Source organism: Dasypus novemcinctus, chromosome 6, assembly GCF_030445035.2.
Source record: "Dasypus novemcinctus isolate mDasNov1 chromosome 6, mDasNov1.1.hap2, whole genome shotgun sequence".
Taxonomy (NCBI): domain Eukaryota; kingdom Metazoa; phylum Chordata; class Mammalia; order Cingulata; family Dasypodidae; genus Dasypus; species Dasypus novemcinctus.
Window position 1 is genome coordinate 131,502,864 of NC_080678.1, and position 13,647 is coordinate 131,516,510.

The following is a 13,647-nucleotide window of genomic DNA, read 5'->3' on the forward strand; positions in this document are numbered from 1 at the left end:
TCAGGATGTGTGGTGACATCTCATTCTGGTTTGGATTTGCACTTCCCTAATGGCTGGTGATGTTGACATCTTTTCAAGTGCTTATTTGCCAACTGTGTGTCTTCTTTGGAGAAATGTCCATTCAAGTTATTTGCCCATTTTTCAGTTGGGTGGTTTAACTTTTTGTTGATAAGTTGTAGGATTCATTTATTTATTCTTGATATCAAACCCTTACCAGATACATGGTTTCCAAATGTTTTCTCCAGTTATGTAGATGGTCTTTTCACTTTCTTGATAATACCCTTTGATGAACAAATGTTTATAATTTTGATGAAATCCAATTTAACTGTTTTTTCTTTTGTTGCTCATGGTGGTGGTATAATGTCTAAGAATCCATTGTTTAACTTATTGTCTATCCTACAGTATGAGCCATATGCACTTGAGAAGAATGTGTATTATGCTGTTGTTGGATGAAGTATTTGTATATACATCAGGTTTGGTTGGTTTATAGTATTGTTTAAGTCTTTCTTTCCTTATTGATCTTCGGTCTAGAAGTTCTATTCATTATGGAAAGTGGTGCATTGACGTCTCCTACTATTAATGTAGAACTATCTACTTTTCTATTCAATCTCTCAATATTTACTTCATATATTCTGCAGTGCTGCTATTAGGTGCATATATGCATTCTCAATAAATTGACCCTTTTGTCAATATGTAGTGTACTTCTTTGTCCCTTATAATAGTTTTTTTACTTTGTCTGTTTTATTAGGTATTAGCATCTTAGTATAATATACGTGTATTAATATTGTATATAAGTATACCCATACTGGATCCCTTTTGATAATCCTACTTGTGTCTGAATTTAAGGAGAGTCTCTTCTTAACAACATAAAATTGGACCATGCTATTTTATCCATTCTGCCAATCTCTGCCTTTTGACTGGAGAGTTTAACCCATTCACATTTAAAGTGACTACTGGTAACACAGGCCCTTCTGCCAGTTTATTTGGATTTTGCAATTCTTATTCCTTTTTTGTTCCTCAATTCTCCCATCATTGCCTTCTTTTGTATTATTTTTTCCTTTCATAGTGAACCACTTTGAACACTTTCTCATTTTTTTCTGCATGCCTTCTTCTGATATACATTGTGGTTACCATGGAGTACGCATTTTAATACCTTAACAAATGTGTACCATAGGGTATGCATTTAGCCTCTTAACAAAAGTGGTTACCATGGGGTACAAATTTAACATCTTCAATCTTTAACAATCTTGTTTGATTTATTACCAGCTTAATTTCAACAACATTTACAAACTATGTTCCATAGCCTTCTGCTCCCCATTCTTTATGTGTTCCTGTCACAAATTAAATCTTTATACATTTTAAAGGTTGGGTGTCCCAACCCATGGGTGTATCATTACTTTTATGAATTTGCATTTTAGATCCCATAAGAAGTGAAAACCGAGTTACAAATTGAAAGTACTGGTGTTTATAATTAACCATGCTGTTACCTTTATCAGAGATCCTTATTCTTTTATGCAGCTTTGTTCTACCATCTACTGACCTTTTGCTTTTAATCTGAAGAACTCCCTTTAGCATTGCTTATAGTCCAAGTTTAATGATGATGACCTCCCTATGCTTATGCCTTTATTTATCTTGGAATTTCTTAATCTCTCCCTCATTTTTGAAATGCAGTTACTCAAGATAAAAGTTCTTGGTTGGCACTTATTTTCTGTCAGCATATTCAATATGTCATCTGTATTAGTCAGCCAAAGGGGTGCTGATGCAAAATACCAGAAATTGGTTGGTTTTTTAAAGAGTATTTATTTGGGGTAGGGGCTTACAGATACCAGGCCATAAAGCATAAGTTACTTCCCTCACCAAAGTCTATTTGGAGCAAGATGGCTGCCAACGTCTGTGAGGGTTTAGGCTTTCTGGGTTTCTACGTTCCTGGGGCTTGCTTTTCTCTGCATTCAAGGTTCCTTTCTTCCTGGGACTGACTTCTCTTTCCTCTGTGAGCTTACTTCCTGGGACTCCAGCTTAAGCCTTCAGCATCAAACTCCAGCATCAAAACTCCAAAATCAGAAGACCTCCAACTCTGTCCTTTGCAATGCCTTTTATCTGTGAGTCCCCACCCACCAAGGGTGGGGGCTCAACGCCCTACTGGCACAAGAAGATTAACTAATTACTTAATTAAGTAAGCCTCTGAATCCAATATAATCTAATATGCCCAGAGGAAAAGATAAGTTTACAAATATAATCCAATTTCTTTTTGGAATTTGTCAATAATATCAAACTGCTACACCATCCCCCTGCCTTCTTGCCTCAGTGGTTTCTGATGAGAAATTGGAACTTCTTCTTATTGAAGCTCCCTTGAAGATGATGTGTTGTTGTCTCCTGTAATTTTCAGGATTCTCTGTTTGTCTTTGGCATTAGGTAGTTTGATTATAATGTGGTGGTTGCGGATCTCTTTGAGTTTATCTTATTCATAGTTCATTATAATTCTTGGATATGTATATTCATTTCTTTACTGAAATTTGGGTAGTTTGCATGCTTTATTTCTTCAAATAGTCTTTTAGTCTCTTTCACTCTGTCTTCTTCTAGGAATCCTATAATGCATATTTTGGTAAACTTGATGTCCCACAAGTCTCCTGGTCTCTCTGTTTGCTTTTCTTCATTCTTTTTCCTTTCTGCCCCTCAGCCTAAATAATTTCAATCATCTTCTCTTCAGGTTCACAGATATTTTCTTCTTCCAGCTCCAATCTGCTATTGAACCCATACAAGGAATTTTAAATTCCATTATTGTGGTCTTTCATTGCACTATTTCTGTTGGGTTCCCTTTTATAATTTCTCTTTATTGAAATTCTCATTTTTTTCACATATAATTTTCCTGATGTCCTTTAGTTCCTTATATATGTTTTCCATTCTCTCCTTGAGCATATTCAAGATCATTTTCTAAAAGTCTTTTTATGTTCAAAGTCTGGTTTTATTTGTTGATGGTTTCTGATGTTTTATCTTGTTCCTATGACTGGGCCATCAATTCCTGCCTCTTTATATGCCTTGCAGTCTTTACTTGCACACTGGATGTTTTAATAGTTTAAGGTGTTACCTCTGGAATTTAGTCCCCAGGCATTCTGGGGCCCTGGAAGGAAGTCAGGCCTCACCCTCACTCCCAAGGCGCCCAGTCCATGGAGGAGCAGCAGCCAAGGTCAGAGGCCAGAGCACCTAAGACTCCCTGCGGAGGGCAGGGGAGCCTCTATAGAGGGGGTGACAGCCAAACCCTCCAAGTGGGAGTAGAGGCTGGATGCCAGCACTCCAGGGAGAGAAAAAGCATATAGGACCCTACAGGTCCAGGTGGGGCCTGAGCCCAGCCCACGGGGCCAAGGAAACTGCAGCCTCTGGACCCAAATCAAATGACTTCTCCATGACCTCCTGTCTCTTCTCTGCCCTACAGGGGAGGTGCTGCGCCTTCACCCCAATGAGGGCCTGGAGGGTGCCGGTGATCTCTGACCCAAGACTGCGCCTTTCTCCCAACTGTGAGAGTGTCCCCTTCCCCGTGTGCCCGGGGTGCTGCCATTCCCCCGGTGCATATTCCCAGTCCTCCCGGATGCTGCCGCTGGTCTCGCCCTGCTCCCGGGCACAGGCCGCCTGCCCTCCACGAGCCCTGCCTGCAAAGCCCTAAGGCGAAAGCACCAAAGGGCCAGGATTGTTGACTTGCTGAGGTGGACACATGTTTTGGTTTTACAGTCAAAAAGATGTTGGCATTTGTTGCTGATGATTAAAAGAGTTTATTACATGGTGAGTTTCTGTCCTCTCTGAGATGCATGTACGCTCCACCTGCTAGAATAATGCATCCCGGGACCCCGTGGGGATGGACATGGATTGTGCCTCTCACAGCACCTCGTCTTCATCCATCTGCCAAATTCCACTCCATGAAAAAGCCCAAAGACCCTTTTTCATGTGAATCCCGTCCTAACTTCATGCAAAGAGAAGCCTTTGAATTTCTCCTCTCCTTTCTCCATGTCCCTGGTCTCCCACTTTGGAGTCCCACATTCTGAACGTGTCATAGAAGGTGGTGAGGAGCCCCCAGGGTCACTAGCTGGAAGCACGACTTCTCCGTCCAGGTGCCCTGGACTGTGCCCAAGCCCAGAAGGATTCCACTGAACCGTGTCCTCTCCACTAGAGAAGAAAAACAACTCCCCATCTGGTTCCATCTGCCCCTGCTGGAGAATCCACGCCCAAGAAGGATGAGTTTTAGTGAGCAGCGTCCTCCCACCAGGCGCAGCCCACTGTCTCTCTGTGTCTGTGAAATCATCAGGCCCACGGGCCCCCGGAACCTGGCGTGGGGTCCCTGGGCCCCTCAGGAGGGTCTGCAAGGGCAGCTGTGACTGAGGGCGCCCAGGCATCCTCTATTACATTATTTTTTCATTTAAAAAATTTATTGAAATATATCATTCATACATGAACATACATAAATAATAAGTATATAGTAAAAGTTGTACACTTACAACACATCATACTGGGCTCCCATACGTCACCCCAGCACTAATACCTTGCATTGTTGTGAAACATAGCAAACTATAACAGAGCATCATCAAAGAATTACTCCTAACTACAGTCCATATCTTACATTTGGTGTATTTTTCCCCAACCCACCTTATTATGTTTTTTATTCATAAACCTTACAATTTATCTAAAGTGTAAAATCCATTGGTATAATCAATAATTGGGTATTCATCATTTCTATCAACTTTAGAGCATTTTCATTATTTAAAAAAAAAGCAAACCACTGTCATACCTATATATTAGCAATTCTGATTACAAATTCTCTTATGTGCTCTCACCATTTCTACTCATTTCCAAACATTTCCAAACTACTTTTTACTGATTCTGCTCAGATTAAACCCAGCTTTCCATTCCCTAACTACACTCTCTTCTCTGGTGACATATTCTAGTTAGCCATTCTTCATTTATTTATTTTTTTAAAGATTCATTTATTTATTTATTTGTCTCCCCTTCCCCCCCACCCTGGTTGTCTGTTCTCTGTGTCTATTTGCTGCATTTTCTTTGTCCGCTTCTGTTGTAAGCAGCACAGGAATCTGTTTCTTTTTGTTGCTTCATCTTGCTGTGTCAGCTCTCTGTGTTTGTGGCACCATTCCTGGGCAGGCTGCCCTTTCTTTCACCCTGGGCGGCTCTCCTTATGGGGTGCACTCCTTGTGCGTGGGGCTCCCCTACGTGGGGGACACCCCTGCGTGGAACTGCACTCCTTGCATGCATCAGCACTGTGCATGGGCCAGCTCCACATGGGTCAAGGAGGCCCGGGGTTTGAACCGCAGACCTCCCATGTGGTAGACGGATGCCCAAACCACTGGGCCAAGTCTACTTCCCAGCCAGTCTTTATTGATCTTACTAGTTAGGAAACTAAACTCTCCACCTCAGTCCTGTCTTCTTGAAACTTTCAATTGAGTAAGGCAAGAACAGGTTTTGGTGTTTAATCAATACTGATTGAAAGAAATAACCATAATTTCTCCCATGTTTAAAAAAATTTTTTTTCTGGAGGGGCCCGTTTCTGCGTATGCAGGTTGTGTGTGCAGGCTTACCCTGGGACAAATAACCATTGACCTTCAAAGCCTTCCTGCCTGGCGTTGCTGCTTCTTGAGGGAGCCCCCTCTCCCCCTCCCTGCCCCTCGCCCTCCTGTGCAGCCGAGTCCCCCATCTGTCCAGCCAGCTCCCAGGATGGGCTTGGGGAGAGCATTTCCCACTCGCCTCCCAGGCTGTCTGTGTCCCAAGCTGGTGGTAAGAAGGTTGTTCCTGTGACAAAATGCCGCATAAGGCAAGGCCGAGCAATGGGCCAACTCAGAGCCAGGAGCAAGGGAGAGGGGCTTAAAGCCCTGGGGAGGGGCTCGGCAGTCAGTTTAGGCCCCATTTGGAGACTCGATCCCAGATCAACTGTACAAGCGGCTTCCCCACACCGCGCTTCCTGGCTTTCTCTGCAGGATGTGAAGCCTGACTCAGTCAACTCTTCTCTCTGTTTTCTTTTTATTTGTTTCACAAAGACTAAGAGCTCCTGGTTCTGTAAATAAGAGAATGCTAACGAGGAGGAACAGGACATTGCACTGCTGGCTGTTGGAGACACTCATTCCGAGGACCTGGCTAGCACGTCCTCCACCCCAGGGGCAGGAGGGGCCACAGGGTCCTGACGTCATATGGGTAGGAGGGAGCTACACCCCTGAGTGTGGTGACCTGCTGGCTGGAGGTCCCAGCAGGCCACATGCCAGGTGATCCAGGCAGCCCTGACCACTGCAGGGGAGGGGGTGTCAGGACCCTCTGGACTTTGACACCAGCCTGGGGAGGGGGAGCCCCCATGGTGAGAGGGGGGCTTCAGGAGCTCAGAAGGCTGCAATCTTTTTTTTCTTCAAAATTAATATAGTTTTTTATTATTATTTTTAAATGTTACATTAAAAAATGTAAGAGTTTCCCATATTCTCCCCCACCCCACTCCTCCCACATCAACAACCTCTTTAATCATCGTGGCACAATCATCGCACTTGGTGAATACATTTTGGAGCACTGCTGCCCCGCATGGGTAATGGTTTACGTTGTAGTCACACTCTCCCCCACCCATTCAGCGGGTTACGGCAGGATATATAATGTCTGGCATCCACCCCTGCAATGTTGTTCAGGACAACTCCAAGTCCCGAAAATGGCCCGCATCACTATTGCCTAACATGGAAGCTTCCAGGGACCCACGAAACCTGCACAACTCTCCACAGGCCACTTCCAAATGCCCCCAGCCTACGGAGGCCCCTCAGTGCTTCTGTCCAAGGGGCGTTTCCATGGAAACATCAAAGCGGAGCTGCCAAGAGCACAGGCCTGACCCGACCCAGGCTGTGCAGAGGCAGGGACCCCAGAGCAGAGGACAGGGCTGAGGGGGTGGGGACTGGGTTTGAGCTGAGGGGGTGGGGCCTGGGGTTGAACTCTGGGGCGGGGCCTGGGGGTCGCGCGCCGCTGGGGGCGGAGCCGCGGGGGGAGCTGCGGCCGGCATCCAGGCCCAGGGCTCCAGAAGCTGGAAAGCCTTGGGAACCAGCAGCGTTTCCTCCTGCAGGCTCCTGCCCTCTGGGTGCTGCCCGCACCCCCCACAGCCCCTGCACGGAGGACAGAGGGGCTCCCAGGCAGCTGCCCGGAGCCCCTACTCGTCAGGGTCCCTCCTGGTGACCCACTGGTCACGTGGCTCCAACAGAGCTGCTGTCAGGGCCCAGACAGGGGGAGGGGCAGTTAGGAGAGGGCCCCGGGGCTGTCAGCGCCCCCAGAGTTGTCTCCACATGTTGGGGAGCCTCTGTCTCTGTCCTCATGGGAGGCCTTGGCATCAGGAAACCGAGAAGGGACGAGGCTGGAGAGGTTGGGGTGCAGGGCCCTGCCCCGGGTGGGCTGGGCCGGAGGCTGTCTCAGATGCGGCTGAGCCAGGGGTGCAGGGCCTTCCTGCCTCAGCACCAGGCGCCCAGGCGGGGCTGGGGGTCGGGAGGCCCGTGTGAGGTGCAGACGGCTCCCAAATGGCGCTCATAGCTTACATTCATCTCCTTGCCCAATGGCATGCCCAGGCTTCGGGGAGGATGGCTGAGGGGGCTGTGAGCAAGCGGGGAGGGTTCTGGGCGGGAGAAGCGCCTGAGAAAGGCCCTCTTGTGTGGGAAATGCCTTCAGAACCTTCTGGATGTGGAGACTTTTGGACCCCAGAAACAAGGAGAGAGGAGCCTGTCCCTCACCGGGTGAGCCCCGGTGACAGGGGAGTCAGGGGAGCAGACCGAGGGCTTCCCAGAGGCCCACCGGGAAGGGAAGGCGACAGGCGCGGGGAGGCTGGCGGCGTGCGCCCCTTCTTACAGAGCCAGCGGGGGGGCCGAAGGGGCCTTGACGGGGCGCCTCCCACTGGATCCTCACAGCAGTCTTGGGCGTGCAGGGACAATTCTGAAGTCGCTGTGTGCAGGTGTGATTTCCAAATTGGGTGTTATCGAGGTCTTCTCGTAGGGTTTATGCGCCCTCTTAATTCTGTGTGCGTCTTTGCCAGGCTCTGTTGCAGGTTCTGTGTGGAAACTGGGTTCATTTTATACACATTTTATGTGTGTGGTTGAATGCGTGCCACCAAGTCCGTGTATCCCCGTGCCCTGTTTCCGCACGGGTCGCTCTGCTGGGATCTAGAGGCCCTGGGGTCCATCCCCGAGGTGCCTAAAGGATGCACAGCCTGCAGGCCGAGGTCTTGCCCCGCCCTCGTGTGGTCCCCGCGAGTTCCTGTTCCCTGGCCTGGACAGGGCTGGCATCAGCCTTCCTCTCCCGCTTCTCGCAGGGGACTCGGTGCCTGAGCATGGGCTCTGCGGGCGTGGAAAGGAGCCAGCCCTGCACCAAAGCCTCGGCTTAATGATTGGAGGGACGTGACCCAGCCAGTCCTGGGAGCATCAAACCAGGATGGGCGAGGTCACTCACCCACTACAAGGCTGGGCTCTGAGCCGTGGTCCCTGGGCTAATGCCCTTCTCGGGCAGACGAGAGCCAGGCAGGGCCAGGGGGAGGTTTGAGTCCCAGCTCCCTGTGGGAGGAGCAGTCATAACAGCCCTGGCCTTGGGCAGGAGCCCTGTGTGGTCAGGAAGGCCATGCTCTCCAAGAGGGGACAGAGAACAGAGCAGGGATCCCTGAGCTGAGAACTTGCCGCATCACAGTCTTGGGGGCACATTAGGGAGCTGGCGGTTCCAGCAGGGCCTGGCAGGAGCCTCTCCAGGGCTGGGCTCCTCCCATCCTTCCACGTGGGGGAGAACACATATTCCAGCCAATATTTTAAGTGACACGTGGGAGGGATTGCTAATACTACATTATAAGGTACCTTAACTACCTGTGAGGACATAGTGTTATTTGAAGGTGGATTTGAAAATTCCTATTTCAAGCTTTAAAGAAACTAGTAAAATAATTTTAAAAGAAATATATTTCTTATGCTAGGAGAGGAGAGAAAATGGAATCATAAAATGCTTACTCAAAACCACAGAAGGCATAAAAAGAAAGAAAAAGATGTTAATAGAGAAAAGCGGTGGGGGAGGAGGTACGGTATATGGGAATCTATATTTTTAATGTAGTCTAAAGCTTCTTTAAAAAGAAATGAAAAAAATAGGAAAAAGAAAGAACAAGGACAACAGATAGAAAATAGTTACAAAATGATATATATTAATCCAAGCATGTCAATTGCTTTAAATGTGAATGGTGTAAATACAGCAATTTAAAAACAGACTATCAGCGTGGATTAAAAAAATAAAAAGATGACCCAACTCTTTGTTGTCTGAAGAAACCCATTTTAAATATAAAGACAAACATGAATTAAAAGTAAAAAGGATGGCAAAAGATGCACCACACAAACACTAATCAAATAGAAAGCTTTAATAATTCTGTTAACTTCAGACAAAGCAGATTTCACAGTAAGGAAAATATCAGGGATAAAGAGTGGCATTACATAATGAAAAAGTGGGCAGATTTTTCAAGACACAACAATCCTGAATGTATTTGTGCCTAACAATAAAGCAACAAATACGTGAAGCAAAAAGGGTAGAACTGCAAGGAGAAAAGACAAATCTCTCTGGAGACTTCAGTGCCCCTGTATCAGTTACAAACAGTTCCAGTAGGCAGAAAATCCAGAAGAATACATTTGACATGAACAGCAACAATCAACTAGATTTAGTTGACACTGATGGAATTCTTCCTCCAAAAACAACAGGATACACATTCTTCTCAAGCATCCAGTGAACACTCACAAAGATAGCCCAAACCCTGATCCATAAAACACATGAACAAATTTAAAAGAATAGAAGTAAGACAAAGTATGCTCTCAGATCACAATGTAATTAAAGTAAAAATCAGTAACAGAAAGACCACTAAAAAATCCCAAAATATTTGAGGATTAAACAACACATTTCTAAAAAACCCATGTGTCAAAGAAGACATCTCAAAGGAAACATAAAATTTGTCTCAAATATCAGGGCTACCTGCCAGATAGTGAAGCTGTTTTCTCCTTTGCCTTGCTATCACTTTGATGGGTAATTTATACAATCTTGGCAGAATCAGGAAATGTATTCGATTATATATAATGTTTCCACTTAGGCCAAATGCATTCCTGATAGTCCTTTAATTAGATACCTCCCAGCAATTGGATACTTATATATGGTGGTAAATTACAGAAGCTTTACCTAGACCTTTGGGATCATAGGTTTTCTCTTAGAAATATCGAATACCTGTCTCCCTTCACTTAATTTTTTTTAAAGCCTATAGGCTAAAGGTTTAGATGCCCCACTAGTCCAGAAAATATATCCGTTTGGTTTGAAAAAGCAATAATTTTTTTTCTCCAAACAGTACATTAAGAATATGAAGGCCAACATGAATTTTTAAAATAAGGAAATCTGATTTAATTATTTTAGTTTATATACTTTTATTGAAACATATCTCTTAAATTTACAAATTTGAATATTGTTAAGGATAAATTATATTTGCACATATTGCATAATAGGAACATACAGAAAGTTTCAATACTAACTTAAGTTTGTTTCTTTTTCTGTAGATACCTAGAAATGTGTCACCTTAAGTCTAATTCATGGCTTCGGAAAAGAGCATTTTGCCTTTGCTTGTCTTTCATTATGAGCCAATCTCCTATAATAGATTGATCACCATTGGCAGTACTGATCACTAGAATTTTAACTGGATGGCAAAGTTTAAGTAACTCTTGCTTAATTGTATTTCTTCTAAGACTCGCTTAAATATCAAATCAAATTTACTTAACTTATGATTGAAGCAGTTCTATCAATTTCAGACATAACACTTTCTGGCATGTTTGAAACAAAGTACTCCCCAAAATATACCACTCTATGAATATCAGAAAATAGGGCACTCTCAAATACCAGGCACATTAAATTCTGAGTCTACTTAAGATTGGTTTATATTGAGAGGAAAAAAATGTGTCTGCTTTCAGGAGGAAAAATGGCTTCATTCAAACAAATTATCCAAAATTTCCTCCTGATGATGGTGCAGCTATCAAAATAAACATCATCACACTTGGCACATGTGCAATAGAATGAAGTTAGAGATGCCAATCAAGGTCTTAGTTTTCCTTCTCTGCAAAAAAACATGATGAAATGCATTTATGTTTCTAAGCTGCCAACTTTCAAATCACTGGTATCTTTTTATACCAAACATATATATTCAACTCCCACCCCAGTGCAGAGAATACCATAAACATTTTATGTATAATATATCAGTAATAGGTCACTTATTTAAAAATAGAAAATATTAACAGAAATCCATCACCATCTCATATTTCCTGTCCTTCCAAAGCAAAATAAATATTTCACAAAGCAATGAGTGTTTCATGCAATGCACATATACATTGTACTTGGGAAACTATGTATATGCTAGTGTTCCAATATATTTGTTTATAGATGTGCATTATTGCCATTTGCATGTGAATAATGGTCAACCATTTTCTATTTGAGTCCCTTTGCTTGAAGGGCAGCATTCATCTCTGTTTAAATTATATGCACTTTGTAAGATATTGGAAAGCTAAGCTGTAAGACAAAACTCTCACTGTTGGTTTTCCTTCCTGGAAAATGGGGCATAAAGTCTTGTTTCAGTGAGTTATACTACTGAAAATAGAATACATCCCTCTGAGCCTCTCCCATGACCAATCAAGAATGAGTCAAATCTGAAACATGAATCTAGAAGAATAATGCAAACGCCCAGCTTCAATTTACAAATTGAAATGTACAAAGCCCAATCGTCAGCAGATCAAAGGTAATAGAGACATTCTGACAGTAAATTGTGTGGCTGTGCCTGAATCCTGTGACCCACGAGGTAAGACAGTTTGTGAGCAAAGTGGCGAGGTGCAGGAACACAAATCACACTCTGTAGGAGGAAGAAAAGTAAGAGGAAGTTTCTTTTTTTAAAAATTTAATTTACATCTATTTTCTCTAGATTTACATTTTCACATTTGTCACATCACAGATTAAAACATAGGCATGCAAGTTTGACCCATTCATTTTACAGATCTGGAGGAAAACCGGGATCAGAAGATCCTTACTGGCAAGTTATAATACATGTGGCACAGCTTGTAAGTCAAATGCTCACTGTGTCTGGGGTCAAGCAAACAGTGTCATAGATGACATTATAATGTGTGGGAGTAACAGTCCCATGTTTCACAGGCTGACTCACAATGAAGAAACCATACCTGGAATTATACAACATATGAGAATCAGCTCATTGTAGAAGAAAAGCACGTAGTGAGTGGAGGCTCTGAAAACATTTAGTCTGTTACTCAACAGAAACGCATTCCCCAAGCAGAAAGTGTTTCCTTAAATGACAGTCTGTTGAACAGGTAAACAATGACACAACTCCATAAAGGATATTTAAACCATTGGGATGGTACTGTCAGGTGCTTTAGACTAATAAGGTATACACAGATGTCTAGACAGAAAAATAAAATTAGCACATTTGCTATTACCTACATATTATCTCTCAACAACATACATTTCAAAAATTTATATTTATATTGTGTGTGTGTATATATATATGTTGTATGTTGTATATGTCAAAAGAACTTTTATTTACTCTAGTTTAAAGATTTACCCATATTGTTGGATAGATCTTATTATCCAGAATTACATAATAAAGTGTTCCTAGTCCATTCCATTGCCTGTTGAGTAATTCCCCATCATATACAGGCTTCAACATTCATTATCCATTCTCTTGTTGATAATTTCCTCCTAATTTTTTTTCCAGATTAAAGACATGAGGAAGATTTTAATGGGTGCTTTCTTGGGCACAAAACGCAAGTCTTTCTCTAAAGTATATAGCCAGATAGGAGCTTAGGTTGTGCACCTACAAATTCAGAATTGCTCTCTTTCTGGTGAACTGTTAGTTTCACTTATTTCTTTATATCAATATATCCAAGGCCAGAATTTTGGGTTAATATTCTGGTGTATTTTTCCATCCCTTTTTTCCCCCAATTTTATCATACTTTTAAGATTTATTAGGAGTGTTTCTTCTAAAGAACAACTAACTTACTGATTTTTCTCCAACCTGTGTTCTGATTTAAGAGGCAAGGTTAATCTGTTTAAATTATCGGGTTTATTTTATGTGGACCCTATTATTTTGTTCTTTAAATTTATGTTTTATCTGTGTTTTGCTTAATCCTTTCCTGTCTTTTACTAGATTGATCAATATTTCTGCCTTTCTTTCATTTTCATTTATCCCTCCCCCCACTCTATTGAGATGGAAGTCAAGTTTTATTTCACTTCATGGTTTCCCATATATTTTAATTTACATAGTCAACAAGTCTGAAGTGAATCATTTAAACTTAAATTTAACCATTCTACCTAGCAACTGAGGATCTCTGGATTCTTTAGCCCTGATCCCTATTTTCCCATGCAAATGGTGTTTATGTCCAATATTTTATATCTACCTAGTTCTTACATACTCCCCAAATTTGACATTTATAAGGTCAGTGTTTTAAACTCCCAAATATTTTTGATAGCATTGCTTCTTGAATCTCATTCCTTCTTTATTTGTTCACTTTCCTTTCCCCTAAATATATACTTTATGGTTGCTATATTTCAGGGAGGGTCTGATGGACATATACAATATGTGTAACTATCTAAATC

General features: G+C 43.0%; 1 protein-coding gene across 1 annotated transcript in view; it reads left to right on the top strand.

Annotated features, from left to right (window-relative positions):
* Nucleotides 1–3,778, top strand: part of LOC111761848 (anthrax toxin receptor-like) — a 63,810-nt gene extending 60,032 nt beyond the window's left edge. The window contains exon 22 of the mRNA XM_058299585.2: nucleotides 3,431–3,778. Coding sequence (XP_058155568.1) covers nucleotides 3,431–3,658 — 228 coding nt within the window. The 3' untranslated portion in view covers nucleotides 3,659–3,778. The remainder of the gene's footprint in view (nucleotides 1–3,430) is intronic.
* Nucleotides 3,779–13,647: the final 9,869 nt, after the last annotated feature.